General features: G+C 44.4%; 2 protein-coding genes across 3 annotated transcripts; one reads left to right on the top strand and one right to left on the bottom strand.

Annotated features, from left to right (window-relative positions):
- The first annotated feature begins 2,943 nt into the window (after positions 1-2,943).
- On the top strand, positions 2,944-8,389 carry LOC131289844 (transcriptional activator protein Pur-alpha). 2 transcript variants are annotated; one of them, XM_058319179.1, is made up of 3 exons: positions 2,944-3,009; positions 3,082-3,320; positions 5,582-8,389. In XM_058319179.1, the coding sequence occupies exon 3, from the start codon at positions 6,234-6,236 to the stop codon at positions 7,095-7,097; it is 864 nt and encodes a 287-aa protein (XP_058175162.1). In that variant the 5' UTR covers positions 2,944-3,009; positions 3,082-3,320; positions 5,582-6,233; the 3' UTR covers positions 7,098-8,389. The 2 variants fall into 2 exon arrangements, with proteins under 2 accessions (XP_058175162.1, XP_058175163.1); XM_058319180.1 differs by lacking the exons at positions 2,944-3,009; positions 3,082-3,320 and adding an exon at positions 4,034-4,195.
- A 6,678-nt stretch (positions 8,390-15,067) lies between these two features.
- LOC131290078 (uncharacterized) lies at positions 15,068-21,796 on the bottom strand. Its single transcript, XM_058319460.1, has 6 exons — positions 21,367-21,796; positions 21,015-21,299; positions 19,497-20,223; positions 17,905-18,095; positions 17,562-17,837; positions 15,068-17,295 (listed from the first exon to the last, which is right to left on the bottom strand). The coding sequence occupies exons 1-6, from the start codon at positions 21,596-21,598 to the stop codon at positions 15,068-15,070; spliced, it is 3,939 nt and encodes a 1,312-aa protein (XP_058175443.1). The 5' UTR covers positions 21,599-21,796.
- Positions 21,797-25,316: the final 3,520 nt, after the last annotated feature.

The raw sequence follows: 25,316 nt of genomic DNA, 5'->3' as shown, positions 1-25,316 counted from the left end.
GAAAAGAAGCAGAGTACGACACAGGCATGAGGTTGGCGTACCAACAAGGATTAAAAAAAGTGTGGTTGCCCCTTGGCGTCGTTCAGTGAGGTGTCGAAAGCAAGTATCCTGGAAATTCATCGTTTCTATTTGCTGATGTACATTGCTACATTGGGGATACGTTTTTCAATACTACAAACAATGTAGCTATAGCATATACGTTGTTCTATCTTCTCTATTTGCATAACAACACTACCTATCTTTCGATTATATTTACCACTCTTCCATGAATTGTTTTGAAATTTAAATGGAGTGATCAGGCACTATTCCCAATTTTTAAGTTATTTTCTTCTCTAATCGATACTCTTTCCACCTTATAATAGGGAATTTGGAACTAAAAACATTTTTATTTTATAAATTTCTTTAAATGGTAGCCAAATGGTCCACACATTGTACACATTTGTTACTTTTACGTTCAAAGTTGTGTAAAAGTCCATTGTGTATGTTGAAAGCCCCAAAATAAAGCCATTGGACGATAATGTTTTTTAAGTCAAGGTTTTAAGTTATGCTTAAACCAACTGATACAAGTTGATTGAGTTATGCATCGGATTAATTTGTAAAAAAGTCAAATGTAAAAGTCCATTTCCGCCAACAACTGGAAAAGGCCTGACTACACGAGCCTATCCGCAGTGCACGTTTGCTTCCGTTCCGATGCAACAGTGATTTCAAATGGCGCTACAATCCGTCGGTCTCACCAACGGAGAATTTGCGGAGAACCAGAGAATGAGCATGCAGGATTTCTTGGAGACAACGGAATCGTTTTCTAGCAGCATGCAGCAGCAGAAAAGTGGAATTTTCTCATCGACCACAGTATGCTGTGAGTCGGTATAGCGAGTGTACGGTTTCGACGGTTTCTTGCGTTACCAAGAAGGCAGTGCCCCAGAGTGCTAGGCCGTTTGGTGCTGGTATCCTGCGTGTGCATGCAGTGGAAAAAGTGGCTCGGAAAACGGGGAACCAGTGGGATCGATTCGATGCGCTCGTAAAGCGACCAGCATCGCTACACGATAGAGTGAAAAGCCTTCCACCTTGACCCCAAGGGTGGAGGCGCTGCTTGGTTATCCGTGCGGGCAACGATGTGGGTCCAAACACACTCTGCAAGCAGCTGCATGTGCATTGGTGTTTAGTGGAGCAAGCCTTACGGTCGCCAATAAAAGCGCTGTTTCTTCTGGCATCTGGCTAGCAGCGAAGGAAAAGTTCGGTGTCGAACTGATCGAAGGAGGAGTTCAAAGGGTATTCTGGCATCGAGACATCTGCTGTGTGCGCTTCTACGAAAGGCTTATCCTTGCAGCTCTGGTGGTAAATGGTTTTTATTGAACCGTATTTCGGCATTGTGTATTCGATTAGTTGAAGAAAATCCAGTTCCCGTGCATGTAGGGTTATGAAATTGTGTCCCTCGAAAAAAGTTTCTTTCTTTTTCCCGTTTTCCGTCGATAATGAATTTTTCCTTATTTTTTTCAGTTTTCCTCACACTTTGCTCTCGTTGGCACTTTTCTTTGCTCGCTCCAGAGAACTTGAACAGACATTTTGCTCTCGTGCTCTTGCATCCAGTTGTCTTTGTTACTCGCAACATAAATTCCTGCGTGCTGTGTGTTGCACTCGCAAAATGCTGTCAGTTTTTAGTAGATCCTGCATGAGGCTCTCTATGTTAGTGGACATGTAGTGCGACGCCGTTTTTTTTTATGTCAACCGTGTTAGATGGAAATGAAAACATATGTGAAGTTATATAGTGCTACATTGTGCTGTGTGCCAATCCATCGTGAAGAGTACCGAGAGGATGGTGGCCTGGTTTTTGTTTTGTTCTGACTAAATGCTAAATTATCGTGTACTATCGCCGTTGGTAAGGTGAAGGGCTAAACTAATTATAGTGAAATTAGTCGATTAAATAATTTTTATAAATGCAGAATAGTTTGTTGAAATTCATCCAATGTCGAAACATACAAACCCTGGATTATGCTCTCCGGAGTCTTGAAAATGTGTAGTTAGTGTCCAAAAATATGTTTCATCGATCGAAATGTGTAAAGCAACGAGAATAATAATGATTTTCTATGTGCAAAGTCATAAACTGCCGCACAAACTGATGCTGTTAAAACGGTTGGAAGGCATAATTTTAAGGCACAGTTTTTAAATTGTAACAAAGTTACATACAATTATGTTTTTTCTCTCCATAAAGTCACCAAAGCCATCCGGCGGCCCTGGTTAACTTTTTCCGAACGTTAACCTCTAATTGATCATGTACCAATCTCCTGTTACCCTTAATAATTATCAAATGAAGTGACCTAGCGAGGCTCCGTTAGGTCGATGGAGACACCTGGTAGCTCTTGATAGAAGTCACTCTAAATTTATTCGATTTTTCCCACATCAGAGCCCCAACGAAGTATGAGTTGATATCATATGGTCAATAATTATTTGAAAAATAGTAGTACAACGAACTCGTCCTTGTAGGGGAGCAATGGAGAATAGTTGGACTCTCTTGCTAGCCCACCCCATGGGGGACAATGATGACGAGAGCGTTTGTTTGAACATCGCGAGAGTTTGCTATTTTAGGTTTTAAGCGAAACGAACCTGCACCACGCGTTCCTTCACGTACTACCACATTCAAGCCATATGATATCATGTTGGAGTGTACAACGGGGAAAACGGCATGCGGCGCATATGCTGTAGCACATATGATGCGACATCTGATTGCTTCACTCCACGGCGCACGGCAGGGCGAAAGAGCGAGGAAATGTCCAGTGTCCTACACATAAACACACGTATATGAGAGCTTGATCCTTAAACGTGTAACAAAGAAACTAACTGAGAAATTGAACAGGATCAATCAGGAGAGCGCCAGATAAAATTCTCTCGCCCGCAAAAGATCTCGCTCTTTTGCCGTTTGACAGTAGTGACTTTTCTTCAGACTGCCTGTCAGTCGGAGTAGCTATCGGTCAGAGCGGACGTAATGCAAATTTGTGTCGAACGGAAGGAAAAGTTGGTTCGCCCCCAGAAAAGGTTGGTTTTGCGTGGTTTATATTAACATTCTGTGTACGCTTCTGTCCGTAGGAAAACGACATTGCTGATCTAGCTGTGCTTCAGCTCGGTGGATCGTGGCGTTGTCGTAGGCTGGTGTAGAGAAGTTCGTCTCGTCGAAGGGCGAGAAAGAAGGGAGAGGCGAGTCGAAACAGAGTGAGGCGATTGGATAGCCGTCGATACAGGTGGGGGAAGTGTAAGACCGGGAAAATCGAAGTAGCAACAGCAGCAGCAGCGGCGGCAGCAGCAGATTCAGCTGATCACCACAAACGGTACGTTTGGATGGGGTAGTGCAACTTTTGAGGATGGGAAAAGTTTGGAAGAAAAGTGTAACACCCTTTGGGTACGTTTTCGATGGTGGCTAAAAGTGAAAATGGTGTAGTGACTGATGCGATGGAAAGAGAAAATGAATGCGAGAAGAATCGAGGGAGCGAAAGAGCGAGAAACAAAGCAAGAACGAAGGGAACGAAACAGGCGGCAAGAATTGCAGTCTCGTTCAGTGTATCGTAATGTGCGTTCGCTCCGATGCGTGCTGAAAGTGTTAATGTGTGCGTAGCAAAGGTCCTTTCGTAATTGGAAACATTTAGTTTGTCCAACATAAATTTTGAAATTAGTTTACAGACTGTGTGGTGAAACGTTAGAATACAATTAGTATTTTATACAGAATAATTGGAAACTGTACTTAAACATTACCCAAAATTTTAATCAATATTGAGGTATGCTTGTAGCTTTATAACAACTGTTTTAGCAAGCAATATTTGTCCCTTTTAATTCAGCTGTGCATTTGCCTTCGAAAATTTTACGAAAAAGTATGTAAGCGTCTGTCAAGTGAAGCTGCCTGTCATCTAGTTGTGGACCAGCACAGATGTTTGCACGGATGTACAACCCCCTTAAGTCTACATTCGGTCACGAAGGTGACTGTCGCTATGCGCACAGCAGGCTGTGTGGTGTAATGCAATGCTAAACCAAGCAAAGGCATCCGTTCTGCTGCCGTGGAAAGTGTAAAGTTTAGACAGGACTTCGACACAGTCAGCAGTCGTTACGAAAGCAGCATCAGCAAATTTGTGTCAAGCAGCAGCAAAGCAAGCAGGCTGAAGGTGTATGCGTGTGGCGCCGTGCTGAACGCCACGGGCTGTTTTCCGAAACGGTGGGTTTATTTGCTACGGTTACGTTCAGTAAGCGGAATCGGAATTCTCTAGCGCCGCTTCAGTGATTTACAGCGTTTAACTAACGACCGGCGAGTGCTGTTCAACTGGGTAATAATCAAATCGGTTTTGAAATAGTGCAAAAAAGTGGTTCACCCCTAGACAGCAAAGGTGCAAACACCATTTTCGGCAGGAAATTGTGCATAGAAACATGATTGCGGTATTGGAAGTGAAGCATCTTTCAACGACCTCAATGATCCCGTTGGGTATAAGGGCTCGTCTCCACTAGACCAAATTCGTCTGTGTAATTGTTCTAGTGTTGTGCAGTACTTGTAGATAAAATGTCGTGGATGGTTAACAATGACTGTCTCGCATGACAAGTGGATCGATCTAATGCCATCTAATGGCTAAAACTAGCGCATAACAAATAGCCCTATGCTCGTGAACATGAAGTGTCACCCGGCCCAGCAGAGAGAAAAGACACATCATCAGCAGTGGGTAATGAAAGACAAAAACGAAAGGCGTTTATTTGCATTGCAATCGATGTTATATCGGATAATATCGCAAGAAGTAAGAACAAAGCCAATTTATTGTGCTCAGGATACGTTTGTTTGCAATACGCGCCTAGCATAAGCACCGAAAGGAAAGTAAAACCATTCCGTTGGAAAAGAGGGCCCACTTGCATGGTGGTTGTTGTTGTTGGTCGGTTAGCCCAGGTGAAAAAAGAAGGTGCCGTGTGTACGACCCGCTGTAGGAACGCGGCTGGCGATGTCTACGTGTGGGTTTTCTATCGCGAGAATCAACTTTGAGGATTGAATAGAAAAAAGTCGCGGACTGTAAAGAGCGATCGGGAGTTGCCCTAGAAGAGCGCGGTTTCTATTCATTGCCATGTATAGATGAAGTAGCAACGCAACGGCAATCTCTGTGCGCGCAGGGCACCATTCCACTTCGTGCCACCCTCGTGAATGTGTCGGACAGTTCGAAGTTCAGTAATGCTTAATTACTGTCACATTTAACCCCTGGTGCCAAAACGAGGTGGCATTGGATGGAACGAGTTTGGTTCCTTCGAAAAACGTCCGGAGCACTGCGAACACTGAACGGATTTTGGTTGGTTGCTGATGTTGCTATTTTCTTTTCTTTATTTTTCATGTAATGCCTCCTCCGATGATTGTTTGGACGAATATCACGGTGCTGCATGATGGGCTGCTGGACGCGAAAAATGGATCGTTGGATGCAAACAATTGATAATGGAAAATCGTTTAATCTTCCCGTGCGAATGCTGACGGATTCCGCTGTGCAATGAACCACACTTCATCCACGAACATGTTGCCCGAATTCGGTGTGGCATCACCGGGAACTATATACGGTTCAATCACGATCGTAAACAGATTACGGATTTGTCGCATGTTACCGGTTAACCCGCACGACGCACGAGCCCTAATCTGAACCGTGGATGTTACAGAAAGGTGGACGATCGACCAATGATTGCGAGTCCGATAGATGACCAATAGCGTCCCCGTGGTTGGATCGTATGCTGCAGGAGACGACGGGTAACAGAGAAAGGCCCGACTGTGGCCCGTGAAGGGGAGCGATATTTTGGATGCTGTAATTGTGGTGGAAGCGGTCTGCGTCGGTGGTGGTCGGTGAATGAGGAGGAGGAGCTGCACGATTGAAGACGAGGTTGAAGTGATAATTTTCACGCCGATTAAACGGTTCACAGTGTAGGGACAGAAAATTGCAAAAGAACAACATTGCGCACCTCAGAACGGGGGTCGCGAAATAGAAGAGGTAGACAATACAACGACAGAGAAACTCCTAACATACTGTCGTTGGCAGCATTCAACCCTGCGGTAGGTGGCTGCCAGCGGTAAGCGACGTGAGAGTGGTCGCGGTCGTAGCGGTAGTAGTACCAAATAAGGGCTACTACTAGCGTACAGGGGCCCTTAACCCCCTGTCACCCCTTTTCTGTCTCCCCGGTTCAAAGCGGCTTAGAAAATAAACTTTAATCTGACTCTCGGTTGGTTCGGTGGCACCTCGGAAATGTCCGACACTGGTAGTGGACACGACGGAGGCGCCCAGAAGGACTATTCACAAAAGATGGACGGCGGAGGTGGGCTCGGCGGGGGCGGCGGTGGGCTCGGTGGTGGCGGTGGGGATTTCGATTCCGGCCAGCAAAGCAACCAGACGGAGCAGGAGCTCGCGACGAAGATGCTGCAGATCCAGTCGAAGCGATTCTACCTGGACGTAAAGCAGAATCGCCGTGGGCGCTTCATCAAGGTAGCGGAAATCGGGGCGGATGGGCGGCGCAGTCAAATTTTCCTGGCGCTTTCGACCGCGGCCGAATTCCGTGACCACCTGTCGACCTTCAGCGACTACTACGCATCGCTCGGCCCGCCTAATCCGGACAATGTGCCCGAGGATGGCAAGCTGAAGTCGGAGATGATGATCAAAGACAACCGACGGTACTACCTTGACCTGAAGGAGAACGTGCGGGGCCGGTTTCTGCGCGTCTCCCAGACGATCACGCGTGGTGGACCACGTTCGCAGATCGCCATCCCGGCGCAGGGGATGATCGAGTTCCGCGACGCGCTGACGGATCTGCTCGAGGAGTTCGGGACGAACGACGGTGGCTACAAGGGTGAGCTGCCGGAGGGGCGCCACATGCGGGTCGACAACAAGAACTTCTACTTCGACATCGGCCAGAACAGCCGGGGTATTTACATGCGGGTGTCGGAGGTGAAGAGTAACTTCCGCACGGCGATCACGGTGCCGGAAAAGTGCTGGTCACGGTTCCGCGACATCCTCACCGATTACTGTGACAAAATGAAGAAAACGTCCGAGTCAACAACATCTTCAATCACTGCCGATAATAATTTACAGAAGCAAACATCAAATAATATGTAAAATTTCGAATTAAACTACAAACAACCGCAAAGCCACACACACACACACACACACACAAAACAAAACCCAACAAACAACAAACTTAGTACACCACAATTAGAAGATGGAGGATAAAAAGCAAAAATGTGGGTAATATAATTAATAATGGATAAAATAATAATAATGATTATAATAAAGATAACAAATAGAAGAGGAACTGGAAGCATACCATGCCAGATGAATCGAAAGTCGAAGACAAGAAATGAAATGAAAAATGCATGATGCAACCTTGCAGAAATTAATAAAAAATGAAAATAATAACAACAACATTGAAAAGGACAGCACGATCAAATCGACAAATCCAGTGACATTCTTGTAGGCAAATGAATTGGTTCGTTGAAAATATGAAGTTTTACCCGAGCAAATGGTGGTGGGGGGGGTTTTGGAAAATGTTGAAGCAGGCAGAAAAGGAAGTAAATGGCAGCACGAGCCTCTAGCACAGGCATATAACCGATAGCAAGATGAAATTAAAACAGCCAGGATTAACAAAAAGGAAGCGAGTTACACAATAGATACGAGTGGAGAGCATCGGGCGATAGAAATGCAACTCAGTGGCAAGTGGAGAATAAAACCACAATGTAATTTTTTTTTTTCGTTCCCAAGTTAATTTCGTTGTCTTGTTCATAGGCTTTTCTAATAAGGTTGTTTAATTTGTGTGTCTCTGTTACTACTTTGTTTAGTTGTTTCCGTATTGTTTACTTATTTTCCGTGTTATTTTTGTTTTGTAGGAAAAAAATAGGGGAACCAGCTGGGGGAAAACTAGAAGAAATCCCTTTATGCTGTTTGGAAAACGGGCATATGCGTTTGATTCACTTTCAAGCATAACTTACCTGTTCTTCAAATGCTTGTTGAAACTCAGTCGTGTTGGACATCCGGGACAGTTTAGACGCGAAACAGATCAGCATACGACTCAGACCAGAAACGGGGCGATAATTGCGCTAGGCGGGCTTGTTCGCTGTATAAAATAATAATTTTGAATCATATAGAGCAAGATGGGATGAAACCGTTTTAAAAATGCATAGCAAGAGTTACAACAGGTTTACATAAAAAATATAGCTAAAAGAAATAAACTAGTACAGACAAACTGATTCATTTGATAAAATAAAAATCCTGGAGGAGCTACGCAAATGTAAAAGTTGCATATAGTACCAGAAAGAAAAAAAACGTAAACACTGAGAAGGACTATTTTATGCAGAGAAAAAAATAATTCAATCATCAAATCTGGGGAAGCGAATTAAAGGACACAAAAAACTAATATCATCGATGGCATCACAAGGAAAGAAACTCACAAGCTTCCAACAATTTTATTTAGTTTGCGCAGCAATTATAACAATTATAAATAAGGAAACACATTATTTGCAATTATTTTAATCATTTAAAAAAATATATTGTATAATAATAATATATGTTCTAATTAACCATCAACCGAATCAGATTGTTGCACCTTTTTTACGCATAGTGAGTGTGCGTTATCCAAAAGCATTAAAATGTAAGAAATTTTTAAATCAAAGGAAAAGGACTAGCAGCTCTTATTTAAACAGTTTTATGAAACAAAAAATTAACCATATTTTCCAGTGTTTATCTAATAACAATCAATTGTTCAGTTCAACGCAACTAAAAGAATCCATCCTATTCGTTTGAAATAATCACATCTTCTCGTATGTTTAATCCATACAAAAAGGGGATCCAAGCGCCTCGTCCACTAGTTGAAGCAAAGCAATTGAATGGTGGTTTGTATAGAACGAAAAAATAGAGGAGGATTATTCTAACGAAGTCAATATATATTACTGTTAAATGTTAAAACCCGAAAGAGCAAATACGAATAAACAAAAACAAATGCACGCAGAATACATCCATACAAAAAACACGACAGCAGCTAAACAGAAAAGTGAACGTTGTACTTCTAAACCGAAGTGAACAACATAGAATTACCGACAGAAGTAAAAAGGAAAAGAATGCCACAATATTATAGAGCCTGATACAAAAGTAAAAAGCGAAAAGATGGATGGATAGAGGCAATTAAAAATGGTGTGTGTTTTATTTTGAATCTGGTTATTTTAGACGAATCAGTGCTAGTGTTTGACTTTATGTTACCTTTATTCGTTTATTTGCCAAAGTGGGTGAGTTTTTCAACAGTCATTTATATATTTTTTTGTTGTTCATTGTTCATTAGTTTATTACAATTTAACGAAGATATAGGTCTTTATCGGAAAGTCTGTAAGCTGTTGTTACCACAAAAACTCCTATAACATCGTCTTATTATATTTTGCGCAAGCGTTTTAACAAGATATGCAAAAGCTCCAGCAGTATCTCAACCAAAACCTTACTTGGAGAAGTACAGAACGTTGACACAATTTTCGTGTACAATTCGAAAAGAAAAGTTATAAGATGTCTACTTGCATATGCGGATCATGAAAATTAGTACAAACTATTGTTAATATAGGAGAGGCAAGCGTGTGTTGCATGGTGGTATTGTTTTCGCAAGTTGGTTTTTGAGATCTATGTGGAATGATATCCTCCAGTCGCGTATCTGGTCGCTTGGAAAAGAGTTTGAAAAAGCTTAAACTGCGGTATGTTTGTGCTTGCTTGTTTCGTTAAATTTTATTTTTTTACCCATCTCATCCATGAAGTCGCAAACGTGTTCCATGTACCGGGATTTAACATAGTGCATGAATATAAGTACGTTGTAGCAAACGAACGGAAGTAATGGGAGAAAACAACCAGCAGAAACGGAAGAGATAGCAGACAAAATAAATCGCAATAACGTAAATGTTCCGGCAGCCACAAACGAGTGTAAAAGAAACTAGAAACGAAACAAAAAAGTTAGACGACTACTATCAAACTATCTATTATGAAATATTCTGAAAATTTTAAATTCTGTTGTTTATTTTCAAGTCTATCATAGTGAATAAAAATTATTAAAAAAAAACAAATAATAAAACAAAGTTTGAATATAAAGCGTGCGTAGCGAGTGGGCGCCAGGATGAAGGAAGGTAGACCCGGAGGAAGATGGATCATTTTCTGGAATGCTAGAATGCAGATGCTACCAAGAGAAACAAGTAAACGATAAAGCCGTACATAAGCAGCAAAGTGCGATGCAAAGAATGCGAAGGAAAAAAAAAACAAAACAAAAAAAGAAGTAATGAAAATAATATTAAGAGATACTACCATAGGTAAAACTATATATATTAATATAAGAAGAAATTCAATAAACAAAAGTGAACCCGAAACCGTCAACTTGGGTTTGAAAACCTAGAGCAGTTGGATACACACAAATAAAACCGACACGCAAGAAGACTCCGACGTGCTTGCAGGAACTCGAGATATCCTGTGCGAAAGTCAAATGATGAAAAAACTTCGTTTTGTGGAAAGCAAAAAGTTCACTCAATTTGCCATCCTACGGCTCCAAACGGAAAACAGTGAGAACGACATGAGAAAATAGCAATGTTTTCGAATTTATACGACACTACCCTATCGCACAGTGCGATTTTTAAGAGACCACCCGGAAACCCTGGATTATGCGAGTAAGAGTCAGGCCACATTGCGTACGTCTAATTTGTTGCATCTAACAGAAGATAACGGAAAGGAACAGAAAGGTGTAGATGAGTAAATGCAGACAAGCTTTCAATATCGAAAGAAGGTTCAAAGAAAACGGTCTATCACAGAAGGATAACTCTTGATTTTCTTTCCTTCAACATGTGTCCATGTGTTTGTTCAAAATTCCCGGTGCAAACTATGGACTGTAGTAAACCCCTTGAAAATGTCGCTTTGCCAGGGAGCCGCATTGCAGTTCTTTCGCACGACTGGATGGTTCGTCGTCAACAAATTCAATATGTGATCATCAATAAAAACTAAGCTTAAATCGCAAATGAACAGTTTTCTACGGTCGCTGCTCACGTGTGTAGTAGAGAAAAATAATGGTGAACAGTATAAATCAAACTATGTTTTTGTAAGCCCCGCGCCCAAAAAAAAAAAAACAAAAGGATGGAGTGCTCTCAACTCAAAAAACAAATAAAATAAACCCGACTTTCCTTACTCGCCCGCGATTGGGTCTCGACGAAAGAACACACACAGATCCTACTGCAAAGCAAGTAAATATTTTACGTTCTCTTCGTCCCGTTGTTCAACAGCGAGAGAGTTTCCTAGAAACTCTGCATCCTACATAGTAGCTTTAATTAAGGGGAAAGCATATATTGTAGTAGAACTGGTCATAGACGAATGTGAAAAATTATGAAAACAGCGAAACCCAACCGTGATCAAGCCGTGTGGCAGCTGCGAGGGAGATCAAATCTCCTTCGCGTGGAACGCAGCAAATAACGAGTTCCACCCCATCATAAGCGAGCGTGGCAAATAAGTATCATCGAGCAAAGAAAAAGAAGAAAATTAAAATTTAAAATTTCTGTTCTGTAGGTTATTCAATACGTAAGAAACGAACGACCAAAAGCATGTCACGGAACATTAAGGAATACAGTTTGAATCGATAAAAGGGATCTGCAAAACCGATCCAAGTAAAGAGAACATCAACAACGTAGCAAGTAGCAGAACATAAAAAAGCGTAGTATAAAAAAGATGTCTGCTAAGAATGATACTGAGAAATAACAAAACAAAAAAAAGTGTAACCAAAAGATGAAAAATAGAATGAAAACAAAAGAAAAAAAAAATACAGTAGAATGATTTTGCCCAGCAACAGTAGACAAGACAATGTATGAATAACACAAGTGGATTGTCAAACTCAGTAAGGGACATGCAAAGTGCGATTGTTGGCAAAGGAACACAAAAAGAGATGAACACAATTTACATAGCACACCGTATCGATTGCATACACGGCCACGTATGGTTACATATAGCAAATGAATATTACAGCTACCAGCTGGTATGGGATAAAGATTGTTTTGTTTGTGTTTGTGCGATTTCTCAAACCATTGCGAAGTGATACCTTGATTGCTGATTGTTGGTTGCGTTGTTTTTAGTGCAAAAAGTAAACATTCATTTTAATGGAAAAAATGTCGATCAAACAAACACGATATCCGAATATTGTATGTTTCTTATTCGTATAGTAAAGTGTATTGGATTCAAAACGGTTGCAAATCATCGGAAAATCGCCACCCAATATCGGTTGAAATAACATAGAAGAAGCCTCCAGAAATATCTTATTAGTACGTTCGAGTAAATGGATACAGAAAGCGAAACGAAAGAGATAAATAGTTAAAATAGTAGTACTAGATGGACACACAGCTGAGAAAAGAAAACATAAAAGTGAACAAATGAAACTAAACTGACAAAAAAAAACAAATACAAACACACACAAGAAGCAGCAAAGTAAGAATGAAATGAATTATGTAGCAACAGAGAGAACAAAACAAGATTACACTATAAATGTCGTCCTAGTCAGGTGACTGCAAAATTACAAAGAAACAATTATGAACAAAGCAAAACAGCAAATATGATTATAATGAGACACAAACAATTAACGAAACAAATAGAAAAATATTGAAAAGAAAGTATATTTTTAGACGAAAAGTATCGATTCTTTTCTTATGTTTCACTTTACACTGCGATAACTACCAACACTTTCCAAAACCGTTGATTTAGCGACAAACGGAACTAACACTCAAAGCGGTGAAAGGAGGCAACAACTAGCAGCAGTCGACACTGAAAAGGATGTAACACACAACAAATAACCCCTGATAAGAGGCACGTATGCTGGGCGGTTGAAAATGTTCATTGCTTGAATAACAGTACTTTTTTATCTACTCGGTAGATGCAATAGCAATGGTTAGTCTAAGTTCATAAATCCATAAATCCGATTTAACGAAATCGATGTTCTTTTACAATGCTTTGCAACGCATTAGTCCACGATACGTTCAACGCAATGTTTACCCTAAATATTCGGTGCCCGTAACAAGCGGAGTGGAAGGTGTAAGTGAAGAAACAAAAATCAAACAAAACGATCTTTCGTTCTACAAACTGCAATTTTCAGATACTCGTTCTTCGTGGTGAATTAGAGCACATACTGAGTCAAGTGTAGTGCCAGGAAGATTCATCAGAATAAAACACGCTAACGAGAAATACGAGAGAACGAAGATGGCCCAATAACTTTGAGTACACCTTACAAGAAAAACAAAACATACCACCACGAAAATCCCTTATAGATTATGAAATAAAAGAATGGAAATGAAACGGAATGAACAGTATAACGGGGCAAAATGAAATTATCCGAGAAAATTTGGTTCACAACAACAAACCGGAAACACTGAAACATCTTCGATCGGGAAAGATGGGAAAAATGAACAGCTAACAAGAAAGACACAAGAAACACACACACACACGGTCGGAAAACAATTGAACCATCAGTGAGACGAGCAAACACACAGGCACACAAGAAGCAAAAGGGAAGGCAGAAGAAGAAGTAGAAGAAACTGCACTAGTGTTGTAATGGATTAAGGAATAAAAAAGTCGACAGCTTAAAGGTGTTTTGATTATTTGATTCAGGTGTTACAATGTTAGTAGGAAATATACTAATAAATGTGATTACAAACCAATAAAAAAAACTGGAACAAAAAAATAAAAACAAACAAATGAAAACGAAACCGAAATTAAAATCTGCCCTTCCTGTCCACGCTTGGCCACCCGTTGCGGTGTTTGCCACCACATTTTCATTTGTCTGTTCGTCCTGTGTACAGAGGAGCGTCTGACCCGTTCCATTGGGCATGGTTAACAAAATTTGAAAGAAAATTCAGCCCTAACAAATCGACACATTAAACCATAAACCAAATTTTCCCTTTAATATATTTATGTTGTAACAGCTACAGCGATTGCATACCTCTTCAACTAATGAATCAGTTTTGTTTATTCACACACTCTCCGGGAAGAAGTATTACATTACAAAACGATCACGTTCTTAAACTCCATTACTTTATTAATCATGCTACTATTACTCGCGTCTTACTAACTACACAAAAAAAAATTATCTAAGCCGCATTTTGGTCGTTCTATCGGTTCAAGTTCACAACGTGAATATAGGAAATAAATTAAAAACAAAAACTAAATCAACCAACCCGGTGATTTTTTGTTTGTTGAGCTTTCTATTTGCCGGAATATTCGACGTCCGGCCGTCGGAAGACGTTGTGACCGTCGGGAGGGAGGGGGAACTCATTACGTTGGTATGACTATATGGTTGCTAAATATCGGTACAGTATGGCAAAACCAGATAACGATAGGCTAACACACTTACTATCGGGTGTGCTATGAATTGGTACCCCGTTGTTCCGGTGGTTGGCCAATAGCGGAACAACATCCTACGATCAGATGGACCGGGGCAGAGGTAGACTCAGCAGTGTCTCTGTCTAATATCACGCTATTCCCAAACTGTTTTCGTTTTGTAGTCCAGCTCGCCAGATCCTATGCCCTCCGACTTTCCACCGACGTGCCAGTTAGTGCACGTACTTCAGCTTGGTCCACCCGAACTGGCTGGCGTACACCTCCCTGTAGCTGTTCTTGAACCCGTAGAATGCGTACAACGCTAAACCTGTCGGCGGGTGATAAGAGAATGGCATTATTGAGAGAGATAGAACGCGTATCGTAACGCTTTTCGTTCCTACGGGACAACTGGTTTCCAGCCGGACAGCGTGGAATGTACGTAGCCAGGTGTGAGGATGGCGGGATGGTTACTGGTGGTCGTTGTCATGCTGGACGTTCTGCAACAACGTCCACGAATGTTGCTGGTTAGACGAAGGGAAGGGAACATGCAGCAAGGTGTATGGCTTCGCCGGTTACTCTACGTGTTAGGAGCTCACTTAAAAATTGGTCAATGTACGCTAAGAGGGGTTAGATTTAATAGGGCAAGGTAGGAAATGGACTAGCGTCGGCACTGGTTGTTCAACGCAGCGCTCATCGGAGCTCTGGTTCGGGTGTTTACAGCGTCCATCCGGTTACGCATCCGGCAGGAACTGTTTAGGGGTGGCCGTTTTCTTCAAACCTTCCCTGAATTTGCTGAACGACACACGGTGCTCCACCGAGTTGCGGATGCTACTGGGACGCGTCTCCGGATTGATCGACTTTAGCACGTCGTCGAACAGGAGCTTCTGTTTCTTCTTGGCCGTATCGAACCCTCGGGCACGATCGCGAAAGCTTTCGTCGCGCAGTTTCTCGTGAGTGATGATGACCCGCTCGTTGCCGGAAGACACCGACTGCGTGGAGGAAGCCATACTAAGCCCGGAATCGGTACTGGAAGCCGGCAGCTGCTGATTGGCCAGCGTACGTGGAAGACTTTCCTCACTGGTGGCCGTCATCGTGGTTGGTGTGGTCGGTGTGTTTGGAGGTATCGTTTTCGGGCGTCCCGGTACATCAAGAGGGCCCCGTTGAAGAATTTTCTCCAACCGTGACTTAAAGGCTTCCCGTGGGTTACCGGAATTCTCGTCCTGCTTCTCCCGTCCTGCACTGGTCTCCCCCACATCCCTCACGGGGGTTGCCAACAATACCGGAACACCTCCCGTGACCGGTTTGAGCCTTTTCTGCTCAAACTCGTTGACCTGACTAGTGGAGGGTGTTTTTGGTGTGACCACCGGTTCACTGACCGACTCGTCCGCGGCTGGCAGGATGGACGCCCGCTGTGACTTCCCTTTGCCGAGGGTGTTGAACAGAACCGGATCGAACTTGGGTGGCACCGGGATGGGAGTTTTGGGCGTCTCCGGAACGATCGAGCCGGCCCGTATCGTATTGAACAGTGTTTCGTCGAACTTTGGTGCGGGTGGTATGTTCGCACCACCCGCCTTCCCTGAGCGTGTCCTCTCGAGCGGTTCCGGTTCGTCAGTTTCACTTTCATCCGGAGAATCCGACCGATTGAGCTTATTCAGCAGGAGTACGAAGCTGGGTTCACTGCTCGATCGGTTCATCGGTGCGGGGGCAGATGGGGTTAAGGAAGTGTCCGCACTCGTCGCTTCACTCTGGATTGCTGCGGGAGTTTCTATTCGCTTCAGTGGTGGCTTCATCGGGTTGACCAGCAATGTACTGAGTCGCGTCATGAACCGTTCCTTCTCGGCCGATTGGAAGTTGATGTACTGCTGTTCCTCTTCGGATATTTCCTTCAGCGATTCTCCCATGCCCGCAATATACATGGCACGTCCCGTTTGCTTGGCCATCTCCTCGAAACCCAGTCTGCCCTCTAGCCTACGATCGTCATCGGAATTTTCATCCCCTTCCCGAGCGTCTTTCGCTTGCGAAGGCAATTTCTCTACAGTTTTATCGGTCACTACGGTCACTATCCGACCAAAATCATCATCCCTGTCCTCCGCCATCTCTTCGCTTGGTGCTACGTCTCCTATGGAATCGTCCGCCCGATGGATGTCCGCCACCACGGACTGCTCGCGGAATACGGGACTGGCCAGCGATTCATCGTCATCCTGATGCCGTGTCGATCGTGTTCGATACTCGCCCGAACTGAGCGCTTCCTCGCTCGAAGGCACCGTGTCTTCGTCGTTCAGTATGTTGTCCAAAAATGCGATCGCTTTGGACGTTTCCTTTTCGTCGCTCAGCGAAACCGGCTCCGAGTCCGGTTCCCGATTGTCCCTTTGTGCCGCCGGGACATTCTCGTGCGCCACAAAGTACACCTTACCGTTCGATTCTATTTTTTCCGTAAATTCCCGCACGTTCAGCTCGGACAGTGGTATGATCTCGTCGAAGCTGCTCTTCGGCGTAGACCCGTTCGATGGTTGCTGGTGTCCCTTCGGTACCTGTCGCGTCTGCCGCTGATCTTCCTCCTGCTCGGACAGCTCGGATACGGCAACGGCCGCAACGGAAAGGGCTGCCGCCGAAGCCATCAGCTCCTTCGCCGGAAGGGAACCCATTTTGGGATCGAGCACTCGGGCATCCGGTATCGCCTTCTCACTTACCTCGACCGACATGGCCGTACTGAGATTTTGCGAGTAGTAACCGTTGGCCTGGTGGTTTTCACCTCTTTCCCGGCCAGTATGTTCGATAATTTCCGACCCGGTCACGATGGATCCGTTCTCTAGCTCGGAAAAGTCTTCGTTTCGCCGGTAGCCAACTTCATCTGGCGGTTGCTCGACCGTAGGGAAGCTTCTCGGCGCCGGTAAACGTACGTCGCGATTCTTCACAGCCTGCATGTTGAAGCACACGCATGCAAAATATATGACTAGCCCTACAGGGAGTTGGTTGTCAGTGGTTACGGTTAGGTATGGAGGATGGGGTGTACCCGTGGAATATGGAGGAATCATGCCGCAGCGGTCAGTTTTAGCGTGGGAAGGTCCGAGTTTAGGTTCGAATCAAAACGGAAACCAGAGATTGAAAAGAGATAATGAAAGAGAGAAAGTTGCATGCAAGATGGTTAGTACTCTACGGTGCTGTGGGAGTAGGAATTGAACCGAGGGACACTACGATCGCGAACGGGCAGGTTGCCGTGCTTACCGAGTGCCATCCATATACCGAACCGTATCCAGGTGTAGACGTCGAGCATGAGCATCAGGTAGATGTTGACGAAAATACTTATCCCCGGTAGCAGGGGCACTAGCGGTACCCGGAATGGCGCCTCGGCATGCTCGCGGGGCTGCACGGAGATGAGCAGCAGCACGAGCAGCGTAAACCCGAGCAGCACACCAAACAGTATCCAGGCCCACGATTCCATGTTGTAGATGGCATCCTTCGCGTAGTAGATCGTCAGTGCAAGTGCAATCGCCAGCAGACCTACAAGAAGCATCAACACGTGGTAAGTCTCGCGAGTTCTTCATACCCAAATAGTGATAAAACCTACAGTACAATGTCACCAACACTCCGACCACGCTGCTGGACACGTTCGTCGGCAGACGGATGCAGGAGGCGTTGAACAGCTGCTTGAAGAATGCGGAACCGGTCACACGTTCGCGGGGCGCCAGCAGATTGGACGACTCGTACGGGTCCCGGGTGCTTGTGGACGGCATCGCCGGATCGGGGTTCTCCGAAAATCTGTGCCCAAAACACACACAATACGAACAATTAGGCTTAGGCGAGGTTGGCGGACGCCGGTCATTTGAAACGTTCATAAACCGAAAAGTGAAATCAAACTAATTAACGATAGTTTCATGGCTTCGGGCTCATTATCGTGGGTTGCGCTTTGGAGAGATCGCAGAAAAGTGATAAACGGTGTAATTTCGAAATTCAATGTTTGGTATTGAAATGGGAACTCTCTGGGGGCTTAGATCGAATAAATATTGCATGCATTTTGCAAGATAAATAGTGACTTATGCCACAATTTCTCTCTTTTCAGCCATTAAACACTTTAGCACAAGAATATGTTGCTTTGATTGCATCCCTGAAAGCTTTGTAGCGGTCAAAGTAGGCAATAATTTTCAGAACAATAAAAAGACATTTTTGCAAATGACATGATTTCATTACAAAATGTTCTGAACCAATATAGTTTTGTTTGTGAAATAATAAATTTGATTTAAAATAAAAAAGTGAGTGAAGAAGATATATAACTAAACTAAAAAACACAAAAAGATAGCCAACGCATTTACTAATTAGCAACCGTTCACAGATCAGAATATTCTTCTAAAATGGCCAAATTGTAGAAAACTGTAAATGACTACTACAACGCATTGGGACCGATTGATACTCCGAAAAGATCCATCATAAAAATGAGAAAAATAGTTTTGGATGCAGTTTTGAGTTCTAACATAAAAGAAAATGGAAAAGCTGTCAAGCGGAGGGAATAATCGATTTAAAAACATGTTAACACATAGCACATATTTTTTCACCACCTTACACTTTTCAGCGACATTCAAAGACAAACCGGATGAGTCTCTTTAGCCTTGCTGAAGAAAAATGACCACTGTCTGCTAGGTCAACGCGACCCTGGGCAGTGCAAAATGGATGATTTACGGCGCGCGTACACTAATAACCGGTTCGCGGTTTCGGTTTACTAACCGTTAGTTGACCGACCGCCGTGGAGGACATGTGGTCGGGGAAAAAGAAAACTGTAAATCATCACGGAGGGAGGGATCTTTTAACTGCCGGTACGTTCATAAACATTCGACGATAACCGGTGGCCAGCGGACAAATTGGCGGGGAAAATGCAACCGAACGCAAACAAGACGCAAGCAAAGAACGTCTGTCTAGTCAGGCATCATTTCACGCGCTGAAGGTTGCAGTAAAGTGTGACAGTAAACCCGAATCGTTTGCGGCCGGGGGCTCGACTTTCGTTCGACTTCGTTGGAGTTTCACTTGCCGCTTGGCGTCGTTCGTGCCGGTGTTATGCAATGGCACGACAATGTTGTAGGTAGAAACATAGACAAACCCACGGTTAGGAACGGAAACCGATCGTTTAGGGGTCGGACCGGACAGGTGGTCTGGTGTACAGGAACATACCTCAGGATGAGTATCGAGATGGCGACCACCGTGTATGCCATCAGCGTTCCGATCGAGAGCATATTGACCAGCGCCTTCAGGTCGAACAGTCCGCCCATCGTGCCGGTAATGAGGGCCGCACAGAGCGTTCCGAGAACCGGCGTCTTGAAGCGTGGACTAACGTCACCCAACGCCCGGAAGATCAGCCCATCCTGTGCCATCGCGTAGATGATACGCGGCTGGGGAAACATCGCCCCGAACAGGCTCGCTACCAGCCCGATGATCCCGCCGATCGCCACGATCCACTTCGCAAAGTACCACCCAATCTCGTTGAACACGAACGGAAGCGGCGCGTTGACGTCCTGCATGTAGTAGGGCCACATCAGTGTCAGCACGGTCGAGACACCGAAGTACGCCAGGAAGATGGTGCACAGCGAAAACAGGATGGCGCGGGGGATGGCCTTCTGCGGGTTGCGCACCTCCTCGCCCGTCGTCGCGATGCAATCGAAGCCGACGAATCCGAAGAAGCAGGTTGCGGCCCCGCGCAGCGTTCCCTCGAAGCCGAACGGGAAGAACCCGCCGTCACCTGCGTTGTATATGCTCGGGACGTTCTCGGGCTTAATGTGCCAGTTATCCACGTCCGCGTTGATGGCACCGGCCACGATCACGAACAGCACGATGAAGATGTTCAGCACGGTGAACGCGTTGTTCACCATGGTGGACTTTTTCAGCCCGAATGCCAGAGCGACTATGAAAAAAAGGGAAAAATGATTATTCATCCGAAATTAGGTTCATAGGCATAGAAACTTTATAATCCATTTAAAACATAACTTGTAAAATAGTTGCATTTACTTGCAGTTAGTTTTTGTTATGAAAAAATCTTTTTTATGTAGCAAAGATTTTGTTCCCAGTTTCAATCATTCAAATGATGAACCAGCTATCACTGCGCTATCTCAGGGGAAAGAAAACTAAATCGGACTGTAAAGAACCTTTTTCGAAAAAGACTTTAATAACTTCCGACGAAAAATTTTAGCTCAGATGAAAAGTGTGATGTTAAAACATGCACAACAAAAATTCTACAATTTTACAAAGAAAAATAACGCCATAAATCGTTTTTTCTTTAAACCAATCTAGCGGAGTGATGAGCTTACAAATGCATCTTTCAAATATCTCTTGAAAATTGCAAATATCTTCAAAACAAAAAAAGTTACCAAAGGCCGAAATAGTAGGAATTACCCGGTCCAATTATTAATGTCAGAAAAATATAATAATCTATTTGCTATTTCCCGAGTCGTATCCTTCTTATTAAAACTAAATCACACTTTCACCATCATTAAGCGCGATGTCCATGACTTTTAGTGACTCCATCTAACCTATTAATAAGATTGCCGGGGCTTTTAAGATAACGCGAGCGTCGTTTAGTGACTCCTTCCAAAGCATTAGCAAGATGGCCGATGGCACAAATTAGTGTATAATTGCTACTTATCATATGTTTACTTTATGTTCGGCCTTCTAAGTTGAATAAGTGTGGTTACTTACTGCCAAGCAAGATCGCAACGGAAAAGGCAAAGAAGTCGAAGTAGTTCGACATGAAGTCCCACTCGATCGGCGCCACCTCGAGGAAGCGCGTCTTCATGGTGTCATTGGCCAGCGTGTCGATGTACAGACTCAGCCCGCGGGACACACTGGCCGAGCCGATGATGTACTCCAGCATCAGGTTCCAGCCGATGATGAACGCCATGAACTCGCCGATGCACACATAGCTGTAGATGTACGCCGATCCTGACTTGGGCACGCGCGCTCCGAACTCAGCGTAGCACAGGCCTGGGAGCGAGAACGCATATAGAGCACCAGTTCAGGGACACACGGAAGGTGGAGATGTGAAACTTACCAGCCAGGAAGGACGCCGCGGCCGCTATGAGAAACGACAGCACCACCGAGGGTCCAGCTTGGTCCTTGGAGACATGACCGGCGAGCACATACACACCGACACCGAGCGTGGCGCCGACACCGAGTGCGGTCAGATCGTAGGTGTTTAGGATGCGTCCGAGCTTCTCCGTACTGCCATCGTACGAGAGCACCTTCCTGCGGGTCAGTATGCGCCAACACGATGGACTCGCCATGGCCGCACCGTGGCCCCGTGTCCGGCGTTCGTTCGAGTTGGTCCGACCCTGGCAAAGCGGGGCTCAAGCAGTGCGATCGTTGTGCCACGCTCCACGGTCACAGCCAGGATCTTTTTCGGCCCGTTTCTTATCACCAAACTATGTGACACTCACACGCACGCACACATACGGTCACAGCGTCGACAACCGAATCTTATCGCAGACACCTGTCGAAGGAGAAATGAAACACGAATTGAATTGCATATCAAAGAAACACAGGCCAGCCGTTCGTCGTCTTTATTTGCGAACGTATATCTTCAATTAGGTTATCTCCACTGATTGGCGAGCGGATCTGATGGACCGTCCGTACCGGGTTCGGGGTGATAGGGACCCGCTCGGGAACCTTGACTCTCCGCTTCGACAGACGCACAGCGAATGACACGTGATAGGTCGACTACTGGTTATGGTCCAGTCAGCTGTTTACGACGATTGTGCCAAGTCCTCCTTCTCTTCCGATCGTCGAGTGACACATATAGAGTCTGGTTTAGAAAAAGAGGCTTATCCCACTGATAAGGGTACCTCTAGCAACACTTTGCAGGGGATCGAAGACCGTTGACTCACCAGCGTTTGAATGTGCCCAATAGGCCTATCGGTATTTATTTTGGGTCAGAACGGAGGCAGAATCTGCAGGCCTGCTGTAGTTCACCACTCACACGCGGGATTGGCCATAAAACACGCTCCCTCCGCTGTCTATTTGGCGAATCATTAGGCGGATGAAATCATCTATTTTTCCCTGCGGTGATAAGACCTTTTGTTCTGTTCTCCTTTCTCTGTTGTCACACGATGTGTGACGGTGGCAAGCGGTTCCTATCATCCGGAGGAGGATGATGACTGTCAGAATTTTGAAGCACCAGGAACTCGGCCCGGCCCGCTCCGATGGGCTTGGGAAATCGCGTTCTTCGGTATGCTCACAACAACCGATTAGATTAATCATTGCTCGTGTCGATGTGCCGGAACGCAGCGAGTCGATAACCGAACAGTCATCTGGGTTCATCTCTGCCCGGTGGCAGTTGTTGGCACATGGGCACAATGCCGCCACACGAGTCAAGATCAGGCCCGACGACGAAGGTCGGGTCAAGTGGCCTGGTCGGCGATCGATACGAGTGAGGCGATGCGAACTGTTGACCACGGAGGGACGTTCACGCGTGAAGGACGCCACGGATGGTCGATTGAGTGGAAAACACTTTGTTGCAATTTGGGATGACAACGACACTGAGATCAATATCAAAGATCATTGGACATCGTACGATCGGGTCAGTATAAACAATGTTTCTTGAAAAACAACACTAAGGCTAACATGGAAGAATTTACCATCAAACCGGTAACAGAGAGTCTAAGTCTTCTTAAAATAAATCTTTAATTTATGCGAACCTTTCTTCACATTTACATTAGGTTTTTTTTGTTAAGCAAAGATTGCTGAGTAATTACTCAAAATACATCATCTTCACAACCGAATGGTTTAAAACTGTCCACATTCTTGAGGCCGTTATCTCTTCCGAAATTACAAACCAGACGAGTTCCATCTAAAATATTCCTGCTGCTCTGAAGCACAGCCATCAAAAAGGTGACGTATCGGTGGAATGGTAATGGGAGAATATCGCCATAAACTTGATAATTGTCCGGACACGAATTTCATTCTACTATCAGGTCACATTCAGACAACACCGTCATCGGCAACAAACATTTTCCTATGTCCTTGACATCATTACGGTTGCTCTAATTCTACACCATTTTGCCAGACTGGATTTAATCAAAAAGAGGACATTATACTGTGGTTTACTGCATCGTTAATTATTTTGGTCGTGCTTTGACAAATTAGAGGAATCCCCATTGGTTCAAGAGTTTTGTTTGGTCGGTAGTAAGGATGAGTTTTGCAGGAAGGCACAAAGACAACCCAGCTCAATTCATATTACCTTCGAAGGGCGATGCAATATCAAACTGCAGTAAGGTTACAAATTTGCCAGAAAATGGCGATATTGTTCAAAGGTTGGTTTTGCCCTTCTTCTTTCACTTCGAAACGAATGTGCACGTATGCTGTACCCTGCAGCGCACATTTCTGCTGTTTGAAACCTCCATTTGGAAGGTAAGGTTGTGGCTCTAATGAGCGATCGAGCCAACATCAAACAGCACGATAACGATGCACGATTGCACGCACGCATTTGGCAAACGGCCGCCGGCATGCGGGTGTTTCAAACAGTTGCCAGAGATCGCCAGACGGTGCTTTGCTTTCAATATTTCGTTGAGAACATCTCAACACGTAATCTTGGAGGGTATGTTCTTTCCATCTTTTCTTTGGAAAAAAGTGAAGATCAAGCTAGTTACTCAGTGATATTACGAGCATCTATTTGAATCCAGCCGATCGCTAACATTGGTTCCACGCGAAAGATTTAAAAAACCGGCCGCACTGGACTTGGAGTTTAAGTCGCCATTCACGTCACGCCATCTGTTACGCGTCGAGATGTTCACTTTCAAACGCACGCAGCCAAGTAAACACCCTATGACTTGGTGATGATCCCTTGCTGATCCACGTGCTGTCCATTTCCACTTCCCAAGGGGTGGACTCCATCATCCGTTTCACCGAATAGCGACCGCCATCCACCACCCTGGTCTGTGCAAATCCGATGGCACACACGAAGCCACCATAGCGCCACGGAATGCCGTTAATTATTACACTTTCCTCCACCAAATCGGGGGTGCTAGTTGGAGCTCCGAAGGAAAAACCCACACCCAAACACCAACAGCGATCAAGACTGGAGAGATGGTCGTGATTCCTTCTTTCACTTTCGTGCCCAACGGTACGCATCGCTGCACGCATAATCGGAGTACAGTCCAACCGGACCGCTGCATAGTGTGTCTTCTGGTCAAGACACAACAATCTCGAGCGCGGCACAGACATCGCCACCGTCGGCAGCTGCGTGCACGTGCGCTTAATCAATGGGAGGGTGCAGGGAAAATTTAAAAAATCCATCCACCGGATGGTGCATCGGATGTACGTACGTTTGTTTGGTCAAGCCAGATGACCGCGAAACATTGGGCAGCGTCAGTGAATTCATGAAACCCTTCGATTGTACCTCCTCTACATGTTTATTGATTGATTTTTTTCGTCTTGTATTTACTTTCAACGCACTTTCTTACACTCGAAGACCAGCCATCACAAAACACGAAACCTTTTGGACGAATTTGGAATAATCCATGAAGCCCTAGGAAGGTTGGCCAGTAGATGTTTATTTACAGTTTTTTTTTGTGTGTCCATTTCTTCTCTTTGGTTATTTTCATGAGCCATTTCGACGATTTCACAACACATTATCACAATGTGTTTACTGACGCAAACAGAGCCTTCCCAATAGATTAAGCTTTGAACTCGAGCAGGTCGAATTAGAGGAACAATTTTCCCTCGTTCTAAAGCAAATTGCTCAGCACCTTGATTGGGATTTAAATTTACTAATCGACAATTTTCTATTCCAGCAAATGAAAAAAAGAAAAATGCGCAAACACACATTTTAAGTGTTTTCAAAACAAAGTTACAGAAAAACGCATTATCAACAAAGAAGAATTACAATTCAAAACTGTTCGTGGTGTTTATGGTTCCATTATACATAAAAAAAATACCGGTTTGTATAAAATGAGGTTATCTATCTAAGTATTAATAATTATTTAACAGTTTTGCTAGAAAAATCAA

The sequence above is a fragment of the Anopheles ziemanni genome, chromosome 3 (genome assembly GCF_943734765.1).
Source record: "Anopheles ziemanni chromosome 3, idAnoZiCoDA_A2_x.2, whole genome shotgun sequence".
Lineage (NCBI taxonomy): Eukaryota > Metazoa > Arthropoda > Insecta > Diptera > Culicidae > Anopheles > Anopheles ziemanni.
This window is presented reverse-complemented; position numbering and strand designations above follow the sequence as displayed.